The sequence below is a fragment of the Megalobrama amblycephala genome, linkage group LG6, assembly GCF_018812025.1.
Source record: "Megalobrama amblycephala isolate DHTTF-2021 linkage group LG6, ASM1881202v1, whole genome shotgun sequence".
Classification (NCBI taxonomy): domain Eukaryota; kingdom Metazoa; phylum Chordata; class Actinopteri; order Cypriniformes; family Xenocyprididae; genus Megalobrama; species Megalobrama amblycephala.
In genome coordinates this window covers 35,491,123-35,517,896 of record NC_063049.1, presented here as the reverse complement: position 1 = coordinate 35,517,896, position 26,774 = coordinate 35,491,123, and the positions used below count along the sequence as shown (strand labels likewise).

Sequence of the window (26,774 nt, the reverse complement as noted above, 5' to 3'; positions counted from 1 at the left end):
TAATATTTTATCCAATATAAAAAAAACAAAACTTATAGGATAAAATATTATATGACTATGAGACAGTATACTTTAAGTTTTCTCAGAACGTTTTGGATGATTTATATTGACATTTTATTCTCCATTAAGAGAAACTATTAAATAAAAAAGGAAGGAAGGCCCTTCAAACTGAACTTCATAACTAAAGTCCAGCTGACCAATCAGAGTGTAAGTTCGCCGAGCTAAGCTCCTCCCCTTCGCTTCCTGCGCTGTTGGCGGCTTGGCGCAACATGCAAAACACTTGTTTAGATTAATGTTGTGATCGGTGATCGGTTTCTTTCTTGGCATGGATCAAGAACTATCATCCTGTCATACAGTCAAAACCTGTGACATTTACCAGGACTAAAGACGCAGTTGCACAGTTCTGAAAACTTCTGCTGTGTTCTAAATGGTATGCTTTAGTTTCATAACGAAAGCAGATCAGACATCCTGCTCCTGTTTTAACACGCCAAAAACCTCGTTTCTGTCCAATCAAAGTCATTCTAGCATGATTTTGCAGCTCATCCCTCAAGACAGAGGCGGTAAGCCTTGGACTATGTTACCATATGCTTTGCTGGTAAAGTAAACGAGTAAATGACTGCCTTGTTTTGGTTCGCATCATGCTTATCCGAATCTGCAGCTTATTTAAGGGGCTGCAGCTTTATTAGGTCATGAATATCTCTCTATCAAATAAACATACTTTTAAAACTGTTATTCATATAAGAATATATGTAATATATACATATATAAAATGATATCTATATATATAGATTAGTAAAGTATTTACATACATAATATATAATACATATATATATATATATATATATATACATACACACACAAACAAACAACATATTGTGTGGTATTTACATATAGCAATATAAATAGAATATACAATTTGTATGTTTAAATATATGCACATAACTTTGCCTTAAAGGGTTAGTTCACCCAAAAATGAAAATTCTGTCATTAATTACTCACCCTCATGTCGTTCCACAAGACCTTCGTTCATCTTCGAAACACAAATGAAGATATTTTTGATAAAATCCGATGGCTCAGTGAGGCCTGCATTGACAGCAAGACAAGTAACACTTTCAGATGTCCAGAAAGCTACTAAAGACATATTTAAAGCAGTTCATGTGACTACAGTGGTTCAACCTTAAAGGGTTAGTTCACCCAAAAATGAAAATTCTGTCATTTATTACTCACCCTCATGCCGTTCCACACCCGTAAGACCTTCGTTCATCTTCAGAACACAAATTAAGATATTTTAGTTGAAATCCGATGGCTCCGTGAGGCCTTCATAGGGAGCAATGACATTTCCTCTCTCAAGATCCATTAATGTACTAAAAACATATTTAAATCAGTTCATGTGAGCACAGTGGTTCAATATTAATATTATAAAGAGACGAGAATATTTTTGGAGCGCCAAAAAAACTAAATAACGACTTATTTAGTGATGGCCGATTTCAAAACACTGCTTCGGAGCATAATGAATCATAATGTTATGAAATGACGAGAATACAAAAACAAAATAACAACTTTATTCAACAATATCTAGTGATGGGCGATTTCAAAACACTGCTTCATGAAGCTTCGGAGCTTTACAAATCTTTGGTTTCGAATCAGTGGTTCAGAGTGTGTATCAAACCGTCACGCCCCCTAGTGGTGAACCATTAAAATTTCAAAACGAAGCCTTGTTTACTGAAATCACGTGACTTTGGCAGTTTGATACACGCTCCGAACCACTGATTCGGAAAAATTGCAGGAAAGACATTTATAGTGGTGCAAAATGATTAAAATGATGATAAATATGATTAATGAATTTCTATTTCAAATAACTGCTGTGCACTGTGCAGATCTGTATTCTAGCTGTTCTATTCTAGCTGTCAGTTTACTAAAATATTCATATGATATTTCATCTCATTCTTTCTGCAGCATTTCCCATACAGCTGTTTTAGGCACGTCTCATGGGCCTTCAACATCTCAAGCTTTCATTCACCTACCCATAATACTTTTTTCTAATAATTTACCACCGAGTTCATAAGTTATTTTTCCCATTCTGTCCTTTTCTTCACATTTGCCAGTTTCACATGTGGTTTTATCTTTGAAAGTCTTCTTAAAAGGCCATCGTCTCAGTGTCTTCTCCTCAGTGTTGCAGATGAAACTGGTGTTTGGTGTGTACCGTTCATTGAAGCTGCCAGCTGAGCGTCTGTTTCTCAAGCTAGAGACTCTGAAGTCCTTGCCTTCTGCAGTGTTGTGCATCTGTCCACTTCACTCTCTGTCCTGGTTAAATACAGTTTACTTTCTTCTTTCAAGGCAGTGCTACATGCGATAGCCTTTATCTCTCTAATGAACAACAGGCCGATGGGTTTCTAGAGAAAGCTGTTTCTTTACAGCCCTTTTTGAAGCTAGCGTTTAGGAATGCAAGTGTGCTCAATACTCAAAACAATAACGTTTTGTTGCTGTTTTTACACTTCATTAAGTAGGCCAACCCTTTTAACGGCACTAAGATAATAAGAAAGGACTCTTTAGTACTAAATGAACACATTACAGTGGTTTCTTAAGAATGGGGTAGTGTTGTCTTAGACTGCAGTATTGACTGCTCATAATAGGGCTTTTCTTCACAGATTAAGATTGAATAGCAAAGACATTTCAGACAGTAACAATACTTTGTTTGCAACTTTAGCAATGGTGTTTTTGATCAGTTAAAAGTTACCTTGGTTAACAGAAGTATAATCCTCAAGAAAAAAATGTTCTCAGATCTTTCTCCTTAGCCATTTATTTTTATTTATACTCTATACACTACCGGTCAAAAGTTTGGAATAGTTAAAGGATTAGTTCACTTTCAAATGAAAATTACCTTTACCTTACGGAAAGAACGCGCCGCCAGTTTCGTTTTTTTCCGTAACTTGAATAGGGAAGGCGTAGGACATTCAGCGTAAGCGTTATGAAGAATGCGGAAGCGGAAAGTACGTTCAAGGCGATATTTTGTTTATAAAGCATAAACGGTTGTATTTATTTCGAAAATGACCGATCGATTCGCTAGATAAGACCCTTATTACTCATCTGGTATCGTTTAAAGCCCTTGAAGCTGCACTGAAACTGTAATTTTGACCTTCAACCTGTTGGTAGCCATTGAAATCCACTGTAAGGAGAATAATCCTAGAATGTTTTCCTCAAAAACCTTCATTTCTTTTCGACTGACAAAAGAAAGACATGAACATCTTGGATGACATGGGGGTGAGTAAATTTATCAGGAAAAGTGTATTTAAAAGTGGGCTAATCCTTTAAGCGTTGTCTGTGATAAGGGATATAAAAGACAAATAAAAAGTCAGTAATGGCACAACAGAATAAAGATACAAATTATATAAACTGTGCTTATTAGGTACTTTTTTTTTGTAGGTAGGTCTAACTGTAGTTTTCAGAGCGGCTACAGAAATTTAATAAAGTAATCAAATGTAAAATAATCACTGCATATTCTTCACTGTATAAATTAAACAGATTAATCCTTATTTAAAGTTAAAAAAAAGTTATTCACACAAGAGCAGTGAGTGATTTGTCTTTAGTTGTTTGATAAATAATAACGACATACAGCAGCAGGATTATTAGGCTGCTGTCACTTTAAGACCTGCACGGATCCAATATAGGCTACTGATACCGTACACGTGTTTTCTTTCTCAACTATTTATGTTCATTTAAGACATAACTGACTATGTTTACTTGGATACTTTGTATAAATTTGTTCTTTCAAGTGCAAAAAGACTTCGTATGTTTGCGCACAGAAAACTTGTCTTTGCATTCTAACCTTGCATTGTTAGAATTCATAAAAATGTTACCGGCCAACTTGCAATTGACAGTTTCATATACTCGCCAACACCAATTTTTACTCTCATTTGGCGCTTGGTGAGTGTTAATTTTACAAGGCCTAAAATTAACACTCGCCAAATGCGAGTAAAATTTGGTGTTGGCGAGTTGGAAAATGTACAATGTATGTACAAAATTTCTTAATTTTGAACAATTCTATGCATGTGGTCTGTCCTATAGGTCTTTTGCAGCACCTCATGCTGGTGATGGTCCTGCTTGGGTGAAAGACATTGGAATTAACAGACAGCTCAGTAACATAACAGAGATATTCTGCAAGCTGGAGTCCCTCCTGAATCCATCAGAGTCCTCAAGTAAGACAAGACCTTCACATTATGACTTCAAGCACCCAATTATAACCTTAATACATGTATATTATTACATCCCTGAATGTAATGTACTGAACACTTTGAACTTCTTCAATTGATGTTCCTTTTTTTTTTTCAACACACAAATCCCCAACTGAACTTTGAGCTTGATAATGACTATAATTATGCAATGTAATTTTCCATAGTAGCTCCGGTGGTTTCCTCCGAGCTGAGTTGAAGCTCGGGGTGCTGTTGCCGATGGCAGAGAGATGTGCTGTCTGACAGACAGGTCTGTGCCTCAGGGGTCAGGGTGTTTAACGCTGCAGAGGAGATTGAGTTGGTGGAGAGGTCATGCTGGTTCACTCATGCTGGTGCTGTTGTAGCATCAAAGACAACTGCTAGGCAGGAGAAGTGGATAAAACCAGCGAATAAATGTGCTCATTACACCTTTACACACCACACTCTGCTTTAGCTCTGCCAACATTATAAGGTTAATGTCAGCAGGGGACATTTAGCTACTACTTAAAATAATGTCAAAGCCCACTGTTCTTTCAAAGGTTGCTTTTTTGAAGCGTAAGGGTCAATGACAAGTAAGGAAGTCTCAGATGATGAAAGGGAGAAATCTTTTAAAAATAAATGAAACGGCCAAATTCATATTTATACGTTTCCAGACTATTATTGCCCCATTCAGTTTTGTAAAATATAAAATTAAGAATTTCTAAAAATTAATGTATCATACAAGCATGGCGTATGTTTAGTGATTGTTGAACACGAATGCATGAAATCAAGGTGAACATTTTCATTATGCAAATATGCAGGTTATAAAGCTTTTTCGGTTTCTTCTCATCATGTAAGCACATGTTATCACTTTGAGAAAACCAATCAATTAAAAAAAAAAAAAAAAAACAGAATTTAAAATAAAAAAGATTATTGTACTATATACCAAAAATAGTGCTGAAAATAATGCTGTATAAACCATTTATGTTAAATATGGTCTGAAATATCGTTTGGAAGGAGGTTTGGAAATTTGAGTCTGAAAAAGTGTGGAATTGTACTGTAATAATAATAAGAAGAACAACAACAATACTGTAATGTGCTCAACATTTTTCAATAAGTTGCTTCCTGAGATGACTATTTTTTATTTGATGGTGCAATGTGATTCTCTTTGTTTAGCCATGGCCACTGATGCCGTACAATCAGAAGAGAGCTCTGTCTCTAAGAATAAAAAGAACATCAAGATATGGTTTAGCCCAAAAAGTCGCAAAATACGCTGCTGTATCGAGAAACCCGCTGGATCAAGCAAATCAAATGGAGCACAGGGAAAGGAAGCCACTTCGTCCAAACCAAAGGACCTGTCTGTCTTCAACTTTACCTCTTCCTCCCAGGAATCTGGCTCATCCAGCCCTCCATTGGGGAAGGCAAATAAGAAAACAAAGAAAAAAAGGAGTAGCCAAGTCTACAGACATGCCAGCGGTGGTCAAAGCCCCACAACACGGACTCGAACCATGCAGGAATGTAAGAGGCTGAAGCTAGAGGCTATCAATCAGCAGTGGGCCTTAGGAAAACAAGCTGCTATAGACAAGAAGGATGAAGAACATGAGAAAATGAGCTCTGGAGATGACGACAGGAGGTCCAGAAAGAGAGTTTCTTTCCTTTTCCCTCGCAGCCAGCCAGAGGAGACTCATAAGGCTCCTCACCAAGGAGAGAATCAAATTCCCAGTCCCAAAAAAAGCATCCTAAGCAATATGGAAATTGAAGACAGCGAAAAGCAAAGCTGTGCAACTTTGAGTTCATCGTATCATGATCAACAGATTGAGCCTGTCACTGATATCCCACCAGAATCAAATGAAAATGCTCCAGGGCCTTCTCAGCCTTCCCTTTCCAGAGTTGGTAAGAGAACAAGAGAGAATCATGGTCCGCAGAGTACGCCGAAACAACCCAGAAATTCAGGACGGAGGAATAGGTTATCTAGAGAAGGAACTTCTCCAACTGAAGACCACTCTCAGAGGACATCCAGACAGTCCAATGAGAAGCAGAATATGAAGCCAATCACACCAGCTACCCCTGACCTTAGGAGGAAGTCTTCCAGTGTGAGACACAATCAGACAAGTCCCTCTTTCATGAAGAGGAACCACAATGGAGAAACACCACTGCACTTAGCTTCCACAAAGGTTTGTGTTGATTTCCACACATTAGCTTGTTGGCATCTGTCTAATTTGGCAGAAGTTTGTGTTAAAATAGTGCTTCAATACAGCCTTTGGCATCAAGGCATGGAAAATGTTTTCTTTTCCCTAAGTTAAAGGGGTGGTTGATTATGATTTCACTTTTTTAACTTTAGTTAGTGTGTGATGTTGCTGTTAGAGCATAAACAACATCTGCAAAGTTACGACGCTCAAAGTTCAAAGCAAAGGGAGATGTTTTCTTTTAAAGAAATCTCTGTTTAAGGACTATACAACAAATGGCTGGTAGGGACTACAACCTTCTTCCCGGGTTGGTGACATCACTAACCCTAAAATTTACATAAACCCTGCCCCTGGGTGAGGGGTGAGGCCATTATATTGCAATAGTACGTAACACAAATGCAATAGCATAACATGACAAGTTATAACCAAACAATACCTGTTCTATCTTCATGCAGCATATATTCTCTGGCTCCGCCCTCTTCTTGGGAGCAGCAGCTCATTTGCATTTAAAGGCACACACAAAAACAGCGTTTTTGCTCATCCTCGAAGAGTGACAAATTTAACATGCTATAAAAATGATCTGTGGGGTATTTTGAGCTAAAACTTCACATATACACTCTGGAGACTTATTTTACATCTTGTAAAAGTGGCATTATATGACCCCTTTAAGTAGGAATGCACATTATATTGGTACCATATTATTTTTTTGTTTTTGTTTTTAATTAATTGTTTTCAGTCAATATTTGATAATTGCATATTTGTGCATGCTCATTTCTGCTATTTTTACATTAGATTACCTTTGCCGTTATCTTTATCGAAATGCTAATAATTTAATAACACTGTTCAATGTAATCATTAGCAAATCTCAAAATGAATATCATTTGTCATTTATAAATATTTTTCATACTTTACATTACAATGTGATGCATAAATTGACTTTTAAAATGCAATTAAAATGTTTAATTTTAGTTTTTAATGTTTTATTTTTTTATTAATTAAAACAAAATAGTATAAATAGAATAAATTTGAATATCTGCCATTTAAAATAATCATAAGTTGTTGCATCAATGTAAGCATTTTGTTATTAAATTCAGAAATAATGTAAAATACAGGTAAATAAAATGAAATGTTTATTACAATCACTAAAAATATTCACAGTTTAGTTTTTAATGTTATTTTTTTTTTTATTAATTAAAACAAAATTGTATAAATAGAATAAATTTGAATATCTGCCATTTATCACTTTTTGGCCACAACATGAAAAGAATTATTGGCTTACATGTATTGGTCAGAATTTTAATAATATGCATGATATGTATCCCTATTGTTACCACATTTTTTGAAAAAAAAAAAAAGGGTCAAAATTGCATTATTGAGAGTAAAAATCATAAGTTGCGTCGATGTAAGCATTTTGTTATTACATTCAGAAATAATGTAAAATACATGAGCAATATCACACGAGTAGCACTACTTCCTTCCGCCACGGATTCAAATCTCAGGTTGTCAGTTGGACCAAGCCTCCATTACTAATTCTAAAACGTCACTTCAGAACTAGTAACGAAGGAACGTTTCAAAACTCAAGTTGTCAGTTGAACCAAACCTCCGTTACTAACTCTAAAACCAAAACGTCACTTTAGAACTAGTAACGAAGGAACATTGAGTCGCTTCATTGAAACACATTGAATTTTGTACAGTATTAGAGAGAGAGAGAGTAGGCTATTACCTATGTCTGGTATATTGCATTACATTCATTCTTCAAGTCGATGTCCATAATATTATATCCTTTATACAAGTCCGTTTGAATGTCCGCTGAGGACAGCGATCTTTGTATTTGTCCTTTTTTACATCCATTACACCACAGCGCTAAAACAACTTCCTTTTGCTAAAGTTCCTTTCAATTTAAAAGTCTCTTGTGCTTCACTGACTCATTCTCCTGTAAAGTGTTGCCGCCATCTAATGGCGTATTAATGTAATGTTCACTCAATCCATATTACTTAATGGACATATTTATATAAAATAATATTTATTGAACAACAAATAAGCACAATTGTACAGTTCAGTCAAACAAACATAAAGCACTAGTTATTAAAAAAAAAAAATAGGTCACCATTTACGCTGGTATGGGGGTTTTACAAATATTTAACGAATGAAAAGGATTTTAAAGAGCTTGTGACAAAACTTCCTAACTCCATTGGATCCTCAAACTGTCAATCAAACCTCATTAATCCGCCTCACCTCCTGAATGAAGTGCGCACGCAGTTTGGACATCTCCTCTGTGCAATGCAAAGGTAAATAAAGATCTGATGTTTGAAAAAAAAATTGTAAAGCGTTTTCTTTACTCAAAAAACCATATGTTTATAAAGTTTAATGATTTAACGTTACGTATTTGAAGAGCGGAGAAGAGTCTGATATGTCCCGTCTAGTTGTAGCCAATATGCTATATAAGGATGTAACGTAACGTTTATTATTATCCAATTTAATATAGCACAATTCGACTTGCTCTGGAACAAATAATAGATTAATAAGACCAAAGATTGCCCGTTCTATGTACTCAAATTGAATTATGTCTCATGTTTAACCACTATAAGAGCCAGCGGCAAATCCCCGAGGCACTGGTCGAGATTAAGCTGTTCTCGGCGGTTACAGAAGCACTGAACGGCCGCTGACGTACTCGAGCTCGCATCTCCGAAAACGTCAAAACAAATTGTAAAATAGGCGCTGTTATTAAATATGAGTCACATATTTCAGGTCTAAACAACTACATTCTCGCCTAATAAACTATTAAAACTACAGTTCGTGGTACAAGAAGTAGTATTTGTAAAAATTACGGTTGATTTGATCGGCCGCCATGACGGTCACTTCAAGCGGAGTGATACAAACGGTGAAAAGGCAGTAGGAGTGCTGTTATCACTGAAATATGGCATGGCTATCAGCCAATCAGATTCGAGAACCAGACAGAACTGTTGTATAAAGGTTAATAAAATTAAACGTTTATTACAATCACTAAAAATATGTTTTAGTTTTTATCACTTCACAAAAATCCTTCAAATTTAATAGTATACAGAACAAGATTGAAAAAAATAAATATAAACTAACCCAAAATCACAGTGGCATTCATTATAAACAACAGGCTTTAGGCTTGGCCTTGAAGAATTTATGGTGAAACTAATTTACTAGCATATGGAAAATGTGCTAGATATAATATATATATATATAAATTATGCGCCTAATATTTCCTAACAAGCACAAACTGTAAAAAATGTGAGGAGAGATAAAAACTGAAACCCAATAGATGAAACACTTCTGTACGACTGTGTTGACCAACATAACATAATTTGCCAAATTCAAAATACATACTTAATGATTTGTGCTTAAGAGAATTTTGTCTGCTTGTTTGTTTTTAATTTCATTATATATCAGGATGTTTGAAATGATAAAAAATGGCACAGAAATTCCAGAATATATGGTAAGGCTATATTTTCGTATTCTGAACATGCACAATCATATAGCTACATTTTATTATTTAAAGGTGCCCTAGAACTTTTTTTTAAAAGATGTAATATAAGTCTAAGGTGTCCCCTGAATGTCTCTGTGAAGTTTCAGCTCAAAATACCCCATAGATTTTTTTTAATTCATTTTTTTAACTGCCTATTTTGGGGCATCATTATAAATGAGCCGATTCAGGGTGTGTGGCCCTTTAAATCTGGTGATCCACGCCCCAAGAGCTCGCGCTTGCCTTAAACAACATAAAAAAATTTCAAACAGCTAATATAACCCTCAAAATGGATCTTTACAAAGTGTTCGTCATGCACCATGTCTAATCGCGTAAGTACAGTGTTTATTTTGATGTTTACATTGATTCTGAATGAGTTTGAGGCTATGCTCCGTGGCTAACGGCTAATGCTACACTGTTGGAGAGATTTATAAAGAATGAAGTTGTGTTTATGCATTATACAGACTGCAAGTGTTAAAAAATGAAAATAGCGATGGCTCTTGTCTCCGTGAATACAGTAAGAAACGATGGTAACTTTAACCACATTTAACAGTACATTAGCAACATGCTAACGAAACATTCAGAAAGACAATTTACAAATATCACTAAAAATATCATGTAATCATGAATCATGTCAGTTATTATTGCTCCATCTGCCATTTTTTGCTATTGTCCTTGCTTGCTGGCATATGCAAATATCGGGGGCGTACATATTAATGATCTCGACTGTTACGTAACAGTCGGTGTTATGTTGAGATTCGTCTGTTCTTCGGAGTTCTTTAAACAAATGAGATGTATATAAGAAGGAGGAAACAATGGAGTTTGAGACTCACTGCATGTCATTTCCATGTACTGAACTATTGTTATTTAACTATGCCGAGGTAAATTCAATTTTTGAATCTAGGGCACCTTTAAACTTAGTATTTCCCCCCTCCTGTCCATGTCACCAATTTGTGCGTCATATAACCAGCAGTTTAAATCCACTATTTATTACTACACTTACAGTATGTGCTTGTATCTGAGATTGTTCTTTGTTAGTATTCAGGCCTTGAGTCACTCTGACCACTTAATGATTGATGCTAGGTCAGTTTGAGTGTAGTTGATCAATATCTACCACTGATCTTTTGACCCTGGTCTTCTGTACAGGGTGATGTGGAGGAGGTCCGTAAGCTCCTTGCTCAGGGAGCCGACCCCAACCTGAAGGACAATGCAGGCTGGACACCACTGGTGAGCAGAACTCTCACACAATTCAGGATAAATATTTTACACATAACAGCCTTGTCTCTTGTTCGAGGTTGTCTGGGCTGAAAATTGTTGGAAAGCCTTTCCTTGTATGTACAGTAATGTATGTTATCCTAGCAGAACGCTGCATGTTCAGTGAATACTCAAGTGTCTTGATAGATAATGTAGATTTCACCATTGCCTTTCCATGTTTGTGGTAGTCTTTTTTTGTTTTGTACTGTTTTTATACTGTATATTTTCATTTGTTGATATCGTTTGTCTTGCGTTCCATTTAGTTGATGAAGGTTAATGAAGCTTTTGCATTCGGAAGTGGTAAAATAAAATATGAACAGTTATAGGAAATTTTGTATCTCTTTCCACATGAATAGGTTTGCATTTACTCACAAGGCTCAGTATTTCAGAAGTGACATAATTCCACAGAAAGGTATTAAATTAAACCATATAACGTAAATTCAATACAACAAGCACTACTATTATGAGCGGGGAAAGTTGTCACAAGAGCTAAATTATAAATAAATTATGCTTATGTTTAATGGCAGGTTTCATTGTGAAAACTGACTGTTATAGACAATGCTTACCCCATATAGACAAAAGGTTAATGTGTTTTCAGTCAACTGTATCTTTATTTCCTGAGTAATACTGGTGGAAATGTTTGTACTGAAGCTTTTTTTGTAGCAAAGACTCTGTTTTGTGCCTCCACAGAAATGTCCTTTTAAAAAGTAAACACACCCTGAGAAATATTCACTGGAGTAAAAAAGTGTGATCCGTAGTCTGGTCCCTTACATTGGATTTGTACTTTATAAATGTACTTTACAGTTTAAATAATATATCATTATTTCTTTCACATTACAGTAGGCTACTGAGAATTGGGAATCTTAACAGCTGAATCATAAATTTTCTATGAAAAACCTTTCAGATATGGAATAATGAACCGCAACATGTTCTAAGTTTCTTAAAGAAAAATCTCTGCAAATATATAACTGCATTTCCCCTAGTCATAAATTCCACAGGTCTGGCTGAAAGGCCTTTGCTAAGCTGTAGATTCTGGGGAGTTATTGGGTCCAAATTATTATAATAATGCTCTCACTCATATAATCCGTCATAATATGACAGAACATTGTTATTTCTGCTACTAAGGCAATTACGTATTATAATTGTGTTTTGTTTTTGCAGCATGAGGCTTGTAATCTTGGTCATCTGGGAGTGGTGGAGGAACTGCTTCAGCAGGGGGCGCTGTTGAACACACCAGGCTATCAGAATGACTCTCCACTGCATGATGCCGTGAGGAACGGCCATATAGCGGTGGTCAAGCTCTTGGTTGAACGAGGCGCGTCCCAAAGTGTTCTGTGAGTACTTGACTTCACATTCTCTCACCTCGTCAAAAACGTAACCAATCACCAGAAGCTGAGGTTTGGTTGGAGATAAAAGATGTCAAAGAAATTTCTGTTGAGATATACACGTATATATACACATATATACATTCATATACAAAGTTATGGATATATTAGGTCTGTCAAGCGATTACATTTTTTAATCTAATTAATTACACTGTGGCGATTAATTAATCTACAGTAATTAATCACACATCAAATTTGGCTGAGAAATTACCCTCTTAAAGTCATTATGTTAAATGAGAAGAGCATCAAATAGACATTACAAAAAGTAGCTTTAGAAAAATAAAATATTTTATTTGATTCAACATAGAATTTATTACACATAAGCTTTTATGGCCATGAGGGTGAGCAAATGATGACAGAATTTTCATTTTTGGGTGAACTATACCTTTAATGGGTTTTTTATTAATATGGAAATATGAAATTATTCTCTAAATAAGAAGCTAAAACTGCCAGTAAGTGGCAGTAAATGTCTAAATGAGTAAGTCACTGAGTTGATTCGTTCAAACAGCTGATTCATTTAGGAATGAAGTAAATGGCTCTCTTTATGAATGTGTTATTGAATCATTGGGCCATTTTTACACATTTATGGGTTTTTACTGATCGGATAGCTATCAGATTGTTTGATGTACTAAAAACATATTTAAATCAGTTCATGTGAGTACAGTGGTTCAAAATTAATATTATAAAGTGACGAGAATATTTTTGGTGCGCCAAAAAAACGAAATAACGACTTATATAGTGATGGCCGATTTTAAAACTCTGCTTCATGATGCTTCGGAGCGTTATGAATCTTTTGTGTCGAATCAGCTGTTCGGAGCGCCAAAGTCACGTGATTTCAGCAGTTTGCCGGTTTGACATGCGATCCGAATCATGATTTAATTCACTGATTCATAACACTCCGAAGCTTCCTGAAGCAGTGCTTTGAAATCGGCCATCAGTCGTTATTTTGTTTTTTTGGCACACCAAAAATATTCTTGCCGCTTCATAATATTAATATTGAACCACTGTACTCACATGAACTGATTTAAATCTGTTTTTAGTACATTAATGGATCTTGAGAGAGGAAATGTCATTGCTGGCTATGCAGGCCTCACTGAGCCATCGGATTTCAACAAAAATATCTCAATTTTTGTTCTGATGATCAACGAAGGTCTTACGGGTGTGGAACGGCATTAAGGTTAGTAATTAATGACAGAATTTTCATTTTTGGGAGAACTAACCCTTTAATGTCTTCAAAAGAAATCTTACTTAACCCAAACTATTGAATGATTGTGTATTACAGTTTCCACAAAAATATTAAGCAGGAAAAACTACATATATACACTAGTGGTCAAAAGTATGACCTGTAAGGACTGTTTTTTGAAAATCCAGTGAAAAATAAATAAATAATAAAAAAATATATATATATATAATATATAAATGATGAAATGATTTGAAATGATGTACACAAACAAAACAATAGGATATTTTAGATTCAATTCACATTTATTTGTATAGCGCTTTTCACAATACATATTGATTTGTCATAACAATTAAATACATCTAGCATCAAAATGTATTCAAAACAATAAAACTAATACAATTAAATGATGAAAAGCCAATATATCTACAGTACATTTGAACGAGTCTCAGCACTACAAACGATGTTGCAAAATCTCTACAGGTTGACACACATCTACCGTTGCATGGTATTCCATCATACATACCGCTCAACCCAATTACGTGATAGTGTTTTATTTTGTCATTTTATATGTGCATATCTTGTAACTGCATTATCGTGTATACCTGGTGTTGAGATGTTCGGGAACTTCTGCTCCGCTTCTTCCCGCATGCCCTTTATCTTAATGAACTCTATTTCCCCAAGATTGGCAGTGAACCCAGATGCACGAATGCTCATCCCGAGAGTTCTCTGCATGCGTCTCTGCGTCTCTTTTTGTCTGTCTGCCCTTTGTACATTGATTGACTAGTGCTGTGCTGTACATTGGGAGAGCATAAAGCATCAGCAGATTTATGCTTCGTTAGTCAATGGTGAAGTGAAGCATCAGCTCTGTCATAGAAGCACTGCACAGAAGCAATCCACTCCTGTCAGACATAATCAATCACTTTCACTCCTTGCGGTCTGGAATCGGAGCAGTGGGGCTATGGGGGGAACTGCTGTGGGCAGAGCCTTCTCTGTAATGTGTTGTATGAATTGACTGGCACATCCTTGCTGTACCAGCAGTAATCTTTAATGCTTTTCAGATCTGAAAAGATGCTTCTTGAGGGACCATGGAGGTAGCAAGTACAAGCAAGACAGAGCCGGTTGTTCTGTTCCAAAACCGAGCGAGCTGTCTGCTGGCTACATAAGCAGCACTTAACTGCCACAGAACCTAATACGTGACTGATTTGGATCGTTCTGCATAGGCAGCTACTTGCAGAACATCACACAATAGCGCTTTGTATGGGATTTTGATAATAGCATGTTGGTAGGCTAACGTCATAAAGAATAAAAATACATGGCACTCAAATAACAGGTAAAATAGTCAATGCTTAATATATATTATTACAATTTAAAATAACTGTTTTCTATTTTAAAGGGTTGTGACATGAAAAATTATGTTTGTCTTTTGACATATAAGAGGTCTTTGTACTATTAAATCATCCTGCAGTTTTCATTGCTTAAATTTTCCTCCTCATTATAAACAAAGCAAGAGCAAGACATCAACGAATAGTTATACATCATCACACCATAGGCCCCATTCACTGGCATTCAGTCACTTAATGGCTGACACTTGCCTACACTGGATGTAAGCGTCTCGTCAAAACCCACATACAATCCCTTTTTAATCACTGACACTGTCTAAATTGGATGCAGTTAGAGCTGGACGTTTCTGGATAAATTGAGAATCATGATTCTCCCACAGTTCTGAAGACAAAAACTAAACAAAATAACATATAATATACTATAAGTTCTGACAAAATGTTAATTGCTGCAGTATTTAAATTTTTAAAAATGTAATTACTGGATGAATCAGCATTTTTAAATGAATCTCTTGCATGAATGATTAAATGACAAATAAATTTTTTTAACCCTCAGGGGTCTTAGGATTTTTGGGACCCTGGAGAAGTTTTGACATGCCCTGACATTTGTGCTTTTTTCAGTTGTTCATAAACATATTAATGGAAAAAGTGTCATTACACTGTATTCAGCACAAACTAGGCTACCATAATATGTGAGGAACATGTACTGTATGTACATGTTTGTATTTTTGAAGGAATAACGTTTATGCGTGGTTATTGAAAAAACAAAAAACTTAAGTCACTGAAATAAAGCCAAAAAATATATATTAAATCTTTGTTCACAAGACTTCTGGGTATTTGAGATTGTAGACTAAAGTTTTTGCTTCAAAATGAGGTAAAAAATTATGCTGCCTGCTTGTTCATATAAAACAATAGAGAGATTTAAATTTTCTAAAACATCTTTGGTCAAGAAACACAGTATGCGTGGAGGCGTGAATCATCATGAATAATGGGTGATTCTCACCTGAGAAGACAAAAGAATCACATAATAATGACATGAAATGACTTGCATATTAATGAGCTCTTTCAGTCAGGTAGGCTGTGAAAAAACCCTCTGTGATCATGATTCAAATCGCATCATGGTGTAAATCAAACATACATAAAAAACAGCAATACTGTGAAATATTATTACAATTTAAAATTAGGGATGTTTTTGTCATGTTTTTTTGCCCTCGAGTCCGAGTCATTTGATTTTGAGTATCTACCGATACCGAGTCCCGATCCGATACTTCTATAATACATGAAAAAGAATAAAGAAGAGCGAAAAAACAGATCCAGGATCCAGGATCCAGTGCTTTTCAGGTTTTTCAGGTATCTAACAGTAGTTTTCAAGTACAGAAAATGGATAAAGTAATCAAATATAAAATAACACTGCATATTATCTTTACTGTATAAAATAAATAAAGATTAATCATTATTGAAGTTACAAAAACTATTCAGTCAAGAGCAGTGAGTGATTTCTTTGTTATTTGTTGTTTGATTTAACATTAAAAACAGGCAGCAGGAATAGTTTTTCTCCCGTTAAGTCATGCACAATCCAGTACATACCTATACTGTTCCACATGCGCTGTCTTTCTCGACTAATATACGTTCACTTAAGACATAACCGTCTATGTTTGCTAGGATACTCGCTAAGATGGGCATGTTGACATAATTTTTGTATGAATTTGTCCGCTGAAGTGCAAGACTTGAAAGAGAACTCAGTATTTGCGCGCTGACTGAAATAAGCGTGTGCGCGCTTCGGATGAGCGCACACAAATCTTCTCACAGTGCGTGCGAGTTCTCTTTCGCGTCTTGTTCTTGAAGGTTTAAATCAGCGAGGCTTAAATGAGTTAGTTTAAACACAGACAGCAACATGTGCTGTTCAGGTCTCACCTGTATCAACACCCGGGTGATGACGGCGTAAATGACTGGACATTAGAGTATACGACACTCGCGGTTAACAGTTTACAAAGAGTGACTGTTTTGTCTACGCTTTCTGATTATTGTTGTTGTAACGTTTTGCGCATCCATCGACTGAAACATACATTATTTGAACTCTGTCTGTCTGTTTTCCACGTTGCTATTTTAAACAAACCATATTAACCAATAGATGCGTCCTCATTTGAGATGGACCGCGGTGCAAGTGCGTACCGAACCGTAAGTGGAGAACCGTACGGTTTGATTTTTTACTGAGAACCGTTGCACTGAACCGAGTCCTGATCGGGAGGTAACGTCCGATTCCGATCGAGTCTGAAATCACGTGATCGGGCCCGATTTCCGATCATGTGATCGGATCTGGACATCCCTATTTAAAATAATGGTATTCTATTATATTCTTTAAAATATAATGTATTTCTGTGATGCAAAGTGTCTGAACAATTATGTTACCTCTATGGCATTTCATATAGGCTTTTAGCTTAAAAGCATGCACATTTGGAGAAATATTGATGGATTCTCATATGTTTGTCAATTTTCTATACAGAAGAGTAATATTTATTCAGGATTTATTGTCATTACTATGAGTGCTGGATACTGTTTTTTCAATTCATACTTGCAGCCGGAGGGCGCTCTGTACACCTTTAGTCCACAAATGCCTGAGCACTAAAGAAGAATAGGCAATCCAGGAACTAACCGAACTAACAGAGGACAGAGATCGCTAACTATGGCTATTCAAAACACTTTTAAAGACAATAAATACACGATTGAGACGATGAATGCATGTATTGACTCAGAATTTGACTCAGAATAGCGCTGGCTCCGTGGGCGTGGCAGCATTAGCGGATAATGAGCTGAATCACGGATTTCTGACATGTCTCTCTTTTCATACAGATTACATAAACACAGAATGTTTGTTTTCGATTTGACTTACACGATTTAAAACCTGACATTTCAAAGTTTTTTCAGACATAAGTCTAATTTTTTTGTCATTAGTATTCACTAAGTTACAGTTCATTTTCTGAGAACTATCAGATTGGACTTCCTTCAGAGGGAGACGAGAGATCATGCATCATGTTAGTTTTCTTTATTTTACAAAAAGCACAACATTTTGTTTATACTCTGAGTGTACACAAATAAAAGAAGATATTCCACAGATTAAAATGGTGTATAACTCTTAATTGTATGTGCAACATTAACAGAGTATTTTGAGTCTCTTTCACACTGGTAAGAAAAAAACCGCGGTGGTATCGCCGGCGATACCCTCAGACCTCAGAGTGTTAAGTCACACCTACTGGTGTAATGATGTAATTGATACAATCTTTATTTGAAGCGTCAAGTTACTTTAAAAAGGTGACTTGATTTGCTCTATTTTGATAGGTACCGTAGACATCAGTGTTTATATCTAAACTATAAACTTCTCTGTACTACTACTGTGATAATTCGAATATTTCTAACTATACATAACTGCTTTCTCTGGGTCAGTGGCAGCCCGAACACACACAATGTTCCGGTGTGATTTTGTCAAAGGTTTAATAGACACAGGTGAATCGTCGGTGTTTGAATCGAGACCATGATCTTTTAACAATTAATCACACAACTCTAGATACAGTATACAGAAGAGCTTTCAGTTTCTGACATACTCCACGCACTTGAGTCTGTCGACAACAAGACAAATGGAAGAGTGAAAATACGTTCGCTTTGACATGTCCAGTTTAAACAGCTTGTTTACGTCTTGGTACAGACTTCAGAAAGATCCCAGCATCTGAAACAAGTGGATGGTTTATTTAATTGTGTCCTGGATGGCTTCAGAAGATATGTTGAGACTGTCCTACTTCAAAAAACAACCCTATAGATCATTTTTTCAAGCACCTTATTACGACCTATATTTACGTTTTAAAGTCATGAGTCCTTTGAAGGTCCCATGAAGCCTCAGTCCTGGTGTAAAAATAATGACATTGTCGTGTTACGTCTGTCATCATGAAATGATGTATGACCGTCGTTACCAATCAAAATGCATGTTCATTTAAATGCAATGTGTGGACTTTTTACACTGCCATTTGTCATTTTCATTTAGCAAAACTCATTTTTTTATTAACGACTACACCTTCCCTAACCCTAAACCTACCCTTAGCGATTTATAGTGCATATACAATTCATGAGCACATGCGCTCCCTGGGATTGAATACACGATCGCATGATCACATGATTGCATATTGTTGTAAATTGCAATGCTCTGCCAGTTGAGCTACGCGAAACCCGAAATATGATGCAGATAAAAGGGTACAATGCATTAAAATTAAAGTGTCCTGTTGTCAATAGTTGCGCAACTTTAGCAAACGCTCCTATGGGTTGTATTTCAGGGAAGTGACAAATGACCTATATGGACGTATTGGTTGGAGGACATATTGGATATGTTTGTTCAAAGCATTTGACTGCAGGTTGTTTTGTAAATGAGACAGTGTAATGGAGAGTGTGCAGTGTAACTTTACTTTTGTTAAAAGATGAAGCATCCAACTGTATTAGATCTGACAGCAGCTGCTTTACAATCCTTAAAGGGATAGTTCACCCAAAAATGAAAATTATCCCATGATTTACTCACCCTTAAGCCATCCTAAGTGTATATGACTTTTTTTTTTTTTCCAGACGAACACAATCGGAGATATATTTAAAAATATCCTGGCTCTTCCAAGCTTTATAATGGTAGTGAAAGGGGGGTCGAGATTTTGAAGCCCCAAAAAATGCATCCATCCATCATAAAAATAATCCATACGGTTCTAGGGGGTTAATAAAGGCCTTCTGAAGCGAAGCGATGGGTTTTTGTTATAAAAATATCCATATTTAAACTTTAACTACAATAACTAGCTTCCAGCAGATGGCCATACGCATTGATTTGTGCTGGAAGAGTGACCCCTGACCCCACGCATGATTCGAAGATAAACGCGGAAGTGCAGAGGATAGAGCAAAACAAAACACTGGTCACAAATTAGAAGTCTAATTCTTTAAAACGAGAAATTTTAAAGGAAAATGTCAGAGGATTTTGAGACGAGAAGAGGAGCTTGGGTTTGTTGCACAGCCCAATTTGTTTAAACCACTAGAGGCGTCTAAACTTACGCTACTCCTACAACTTATGTCATACAACACGTCAATAGTGAGGGAGCGTTGATACCGTTTCCTATGCAGTGACGTCAGCCAATCATAAGAGTGGCCAATTACTGACAAGCTTTAAAGGAGCTGCCCCTTAAATGTAATTTCTGTGGTGGCACAACTGAATTTTCAGCAGCCATTATATTTACTTTTTTATTGTATATTTATAATCAACTTTCGCTTTGTCCCTCATCTTAGATGGTTGTAACCTTCAATAGCGACTAGGCCAATTGTCGGTATCTGCAACACCATTGAAAAAGCTATGCTGGTCAACCACTAATCTTTTGCATTTTTTCAGCTTGGTGCAGTGCATTCTGGTCTTAGTCGTTTTAGTAGGCAGCATAAACAAGATGCCATGACACTTAGTAAGGCAGTTCACTAGGCTTTGGAACACAACAGCTGTGTACTGGTAGAAAAGATTTAGAAAATTTAGATTGATTGGGCTTGCATAAGCTTGATTTGTTTTGTTGATCTGATCCGAGCAAAGGAGCGCACTTCGTTCTTTCAATCGATGAGATCTGGTTAGCTCTAGTGCTTAGCGCCACCATTCTTGATTGTTTCGGTTATGTGGACAGGAACAGCTGGAGCACCTCTGAGGACTAATTTTCACATCTCCATCGATCTGTGATTCATTGGTCCCTTTACCGCTGGCATCTGTGTCTGATTTGTCAACTGCAAGATAGATGCAGTTGCTGAGAGGTTTTAGCTTACTAATATCACTCTTTAACCGCATGGAGTATCTTATTTTGCTGGAGGTGATGAATACACACCTCCCCTTTATCAGTATGGGTAACACACACACACACACATGTATGTGGCGTCTGCATATGAGACACTTTGGCATTATTGGATTTTCACTTTTTGAGATTAGAAGCTGTGCACCGACCTAAACAAAATCATTTACATCCTATGGGAGTGTGAAGAGGGTTTGGGGGTTTGGGGTGGCTCATGAATCCAAATGAAATTTTATGGACCAGTGGACCTCTTAATTGCCCCCCAGGTGTTATCTGTGCTAAAGCTTAATCTCAACATACATCCCTCTCGACTTTCTTTCATTTCCACCTCTCTTCCCCTACCAGCCAACAGGGACAAATGATCCGACAAGGGGCTGTCACATATTGCTTTCCAAACAGATCCGTTTCAGGTTTGTCCTAGGCCTTAACCTCTCGCTCATCTTATGGTTTTGCATACTAAGTGAGTTACACTTTTTAAACAAGGTCGTAATCTGCAAACGCTTGAGTATTTTGAAACCCTGTCCATAATGCCACCCTCAAATGTCCTATGCTTTTGCATAAAGTAGTGCAGACCTATGGGGCACTAGTCAGCAAGACTATCTCGGTTATAAAAGCATACACATTTGGGACAAACTTAAACTGCATAATTATGCATTGGCATAATTATAGTAAATAAAATATATTTTTAATGTTTTTGAAAGAAGCCTCTTATGTTCACCAGGGTTGCATTTATTTGGTCAAAAAAATAGTAACATTATCAAATATTATTCCAATTTTAAATTACTGTTTTCTATTTTAATATAGTAATTTTCAGCAGCCATTACTTCAGTTTTCAGTGTCACTAGATCTTAACTCCTTTAGAAATCATTCTAATATACTGATTTGATGCTCAAGAAGCATTTTTTTTTTCATTATTAACTACAGTGGGTACGGAATGTATTCAGACCCCCTTAAATTTTTCACTCTTTGTTATATTGCAGCCATTTGCTAAAATCATTTAAGTTCATTTTTTTCCTCATTAATGTACACACAGCACCCCATATTGACAGAAAAACACAGAATTGTTGACATTTTTGCAGATTTATTAAAAAAGAAAAACTGAAATATCACATGGTCCTAAGTATTCAGACCCTTTGCTGTGACACTCATATATTTAACTCAGGTGCTGTCCATTTCTTCTGATCATCCTTGAGATGGTTCTACACCTTCATTTGAGTCCAGCTATGTTTGATTATACTGATTGGACTTGATTAGGAAAGCCACACACCTGTCTATATAAGACCTTAAAGCTCACAGTGCATGTCAGAGCAAATGAGAATCATGAGGTCAAAGGAACTGCCTGAAGAACTCAGAGACAGAATTGTGGCAAGGCACAGATCTGGCCAAGGTTACAAAAAAATTTCTGCTGCACTTAAGGTTCCTAAGAGCACAGTGGCCTCCATAATCCTTAAATGGAAGATGTTTGGGACGACCAGAACTTCCTAGAGCTGGCCGTCCGGCCAAACTGAGCTATCGGGGGAGAAGAGCCTTGGTGAGAGAGGTAAAGAAGAACCCAAAGATCACTGTGGCTGAGCTCCAGAGATGCAGTCGGGAGATGGGAGAAAGTTGTAGAAAGTCAACCATCACTGCAGCCCTCCACCAGTCGGGGCTTTATGGCAGAGTGCCCAGACGGAAGCCTCTCCTCAGTGCAAGACACATGAAAGCCCACCTGAAGGACTCAAGATGGTGAGAAATAAGATTCTCTGGTCTGATGAGACCAAGATAGAACTTTTTGGCCTTAATTCTAAGCGGTATGTGTGGAGAAAACCAGGCACTGCTCATCACCTGTCCAATACAGTCCCAAAAGTGAAGCATGGTGGTGGCAGCATCATGCTGTGGGGGTGTTTTTCAGCTGCAGGGACAGGACGACTGGTTGCAATCGAGGGAAAGATGAATGCGGCCAAGTACAGGGATATCCTGGACGAAAACCTTCTCCAGAGTGCTCAGGACCTCAGACTGGGCCGAAGGTTTACCTTCCAACAAGACAATGACCCTAAGCACACAGCTAAAATAACGAAGGAGTGGCTTCACAACAACTCCGTGACTGTTCTTGAATGGCCCAGCCAGAGCCCTGACTTAAACCCAATTGAGCATCTCTGGAGAGACCTAAAAATGGCTGTCCACCAACGTTTACCATCCAACCTGACAGAACTGGAGAGGATCTGCAAGGAGGAATGGCAGAGGATCCCCAAATCCAGGTGTGAAAAACTTTCCCAAAAAGACTCATGGCTGTATTAGATCAAAAGGGTGCTTCTACTAAATACTGAGCAAAGGGTCTGAATATGTGATATTTCAGTTTTTCTTTTTTAATAAATCTGCAAAAATGTCAACAATTCTGTGTCTGTGTCTGTATTTTTTTTCAAGATTCTTTGATGATTGGAAAGTTCAAAAGAACTGCACCTATTTGTAGCACAAATCTTTTGTAACATTATGAACATCTTTACTGTCACTTTTAATCAACTTAATGCATCATTGCTGAATAAAAGTATTATTTTTCTTTCAAAACTTTTATTTTTACTAAAATTATACTTTATATTAACACACCTTGATGGTTGCAACAGGTACGCAGGACATGGATAACTATTCTGAAAGGGAAAATAAAAACCCATAAACTGCTGTAGCTTGCAAAATCCCATTTATTTCAACAGAATGCTTTTTTATGCATTTATTATATTAAACAAATACAAGGAAGTTTGCCAGCTACAGCAGTGCGCAGGAAAATCATCTTGCTTTAAGTACTTGAGAGACTCATAGCAATTCTAAAATTCTTATTGAAGAAAAAATAAAGATTTTGTTTACTTGCTTTATAGACACTTTTATAAATACAAGAGTACTGTCTCTGGATTTTTAAAGCCAATTAAACAATATTACATTCACATTTGTATCAGCCTTTTTTTTTTCCTTCTGCCACAACCCCCCCTGTCCTCTATGATTGGTCGAGACTAGACCAGTTGCATTAACTTTTGGTAAAATAGCACAAAGTGGGGAGCTGGTGAGCTCCTTTTTAAGCCACAAAATGACATGGCTTTGAAGTTCACAAAACAAATCTACAAAGTGCACCATTTTGTGAGGTTTATTTATTTCAAGTTGGTTGAAGCACCAACTTTTCTTTGTGTACGATGCATTACCAGGCTTAACAGAAAACATCTAGAAGGATAAACAGTATGTCAAGTATGTCCTTGAAAATGTTTTTGTTTTCAATAAAGAGTACTTTGCATAAACCATACATATGTCTGTGTTTCGCAGGAATATGCTTGGCCTGCGGCCGGTGGATTATGCACTGACTCCAGAAATGCAAGAGGTCCTAAGAATGGCCCCAGAGGCACCGCATCCTTTAACAACCACCCTGAGGCCCCCCGCCAGCCTCAGTAAGGTACACGACCCGAACTGTCTCATAAACAAATAGACACAGACCAAAATTGCTGGTATTTTGTACTTCATCTTGTATGTTTCTTTGTGACAGCGTCTGTCAAGAATAAAAGAACTGCATAAATGCAAATGAAGTATGCGGTATAGTTTATTTGTATTCTTGCAGGCTGTAGGCTGCGTGCGGGAGACGAGTCCAGTGGTTTTGATTGGCAGTCAGCTGACGCAGACTCAGCAGAAGCAGCTCGTCAAAGCAGCTCAACTCTTTGGAGGAAAAGAAGTGAAGTCCTTTTCAAGTGCAGGTATATCTCCTGAGTTTTTGTGTAAAGGAATGAGTGGGCGGTTTGATACGGTTTTTTAAATGGTCTTTATGTTCACCATGGCTGCAATTATTTGATCAAAAAATGTCAAAACAGTTATTTAAATTGTAATAATATTTCACAATATTACTGTTTTCTATATATTTTAAAATGTAATTTATTTTTGTAATGGAAAAGCTGAATTTTCAGCATCATTACTCCAGTCTTCAGTGTCACATGTTCCTTCAGAAATCATTCTAAAATGCTGATTGGCTGCTCAAGAAGCATTTCTTATAACATTGATAATAATGTGGAAAACAGTTGTTCTGCTTAATATTTTTGTGGAAACCGTGATAAAAATAAAGTTCAAGAGAACAGGATTTATTTGAAATAGAAATCTTTTGTAACCTTAAAAATGTATTTACTGTCACTTTTTTTAAACAATTAATTGCATCCTTGCTGAATACAAGTATTTGTTTCTTTCATAAAAAAATCGTATACCCCAAACTTTTGAACAGTAGTGTACTAGTGTACATGAAAAAATTATTGCGATACATCCACTGTCAACATTAGCGCATGGTACTGTAGCTGCAAGCTGGTTAAGGCCACACCCACCCTCCACCTTGCCCCGCCTCTCTCCTCCTCATTAGCATTTAAAGCTACAGACCCAGAAACGGCACGTCCTGAGGAAAGCTCATTGTGGGACTGGCTCACAGTAGGCTGAAATTCTGCACCAAGGCTGAATTTCGGGAAAGAGACTTCAGATACAGTACTAGGGACCACTTAGGCCTATATAAAAGCATCCAAAAAGTAGCATGTCATGGGACCTTTAATATACATGATAAACAAGTGAATTAAATTCTTTACTAATGAAAACAAAATAGCAAATGAAGACAGTTCAAAAACCGCTTCATATTATTTAATATCAGTTGCAAACAAAATACTCCAAAACAGTAAAATTACAATTTTGACTCTAAATTCTGATTGGAAGAACTACATTAAAAGCCATTGTAAAATGACTTTTAATACATTTTGTGAAGTTGTATTAGACACGCAGGGCAGTCTAATATCGGTTTTAAAACAATGGAGCAATCAAGTTAACCTAGTGGCAGCATAAGCTTATTTACATATACATAAGCGTATGAGTGTTTATATTAGCTCTAGTATAGTTATGTGCTAAACAAATCATCCAAGCAGATTTTTTGACTTGCTAATTTTCCTTCATATAATCATCTAATGCATATTATCATAAAATACAGTATGTGGCATGTAATCAGAATAAATGTTGTTAAATTTTAATTGCATGTCAGGTCTTAAAGTTTTTTTGTGTGCACTGAGGACAGAACTATCCCAACACCATGTGGACGGCTCAGCACTTGGAGACGACAACAATGAAACATTTTCAGAGCAGTGAAATGAAGTGTCTCTTCTTTTTTTGCCTTTCTTCTATCACATAGAAGAGCATTACTAGGCATCCAGCTGGAGCATAAGAGAGATATTATGAAATCATACATTATGAAACCAGCACTTTCAGTGACAAATGTAGCTCTCGCAGAGTCTTTCGACTCTTCCAGAAATCACACTAACAGACAAACAATGTGCAGTGTCTCATCTTCTAAGCAATCAAAGTTGAAACAGAGTAAAATTAAAGTAATTGAAGCAGTTTCTCATACACTGCACATAGCTGAACAAGGGCAAAAAGCAATTTTCTCAAAGAATGTAGGCTGTGCGTTTGTCACACAACAAAGAGGAGAGCTTTGCGTTTTCTAGAATTAAAATGATCTCTAGGGCTTAGTGAAGCGTTGCATACTACTTCTATTTTAGGTGCCTCTATATCTATATAGTAGCTTTGTGAACAGTTTTGTTCATTAATTATATTAAAACTATAACAAACAAACTATATTAAAAATGGTTTGTGGTAATTAAAAAAAAAACTCAAAATATAAATATTTATAGAGACCCTGAAGGGACATATATTATGGAAAAAAATATGAGATGGGAGAAAAAAATATGTCAATGCTTTTGCGTTCCCCCGAGAAACTTTGCGTTTGCTTGCAAAGAACTGCTTGCAATTTTGCAAACAAATGCAAACTTTCTCAGAGAACGCAAAAGCGTTGACATTTTTTTCCTCCCATCACATTTTTCTTTTTCCATCACCATGTTCCTTTAGGGCAGGGGTACTCAAGTTCGGAGGCCAAAAGGACTATT

At 36.6% G+C, this 26,774-nt stretch overlaps 1 protein-coding gene across 8 annotated transcripts in view; it reads left to right on the top strand.

Annotated features, from left to right (window-relative positions):
• Positions 1–232: 232 nt before the first annotated feature.
• bard1 (BRCA1 associated RING domain 1) overlaps positions 233–26,774 on the top strand; it is a 37,166-nt gene continuing 10,624 nt past the window's right edge. For 2 of the 8 annotated variants that reach the window (XM_048194336.1, XM_048194343.1), the window contains exons 1-5: positions 4,487–6,361; positions 11,013–11,093; positions 12,282–12,454; positions 24,148–24,274; positions 24,437–24,569. In XM_048194336.1, the coding sequence (XP_048050293.1) occupies positions 5,282–6,361; positions 11,013–11,093; positions 12,282–12,454; positions 24,148–24,274; positions 24,437–24,569 (1,594 nt within the window). In that variant the 5' untranslated portion in view covers positions 4,487–5,281. The other 6 variants (XM_048194342.1, XM_048194341.1, XM_048194338.1 and 3 more) reach the window with 6 other exon arrangements.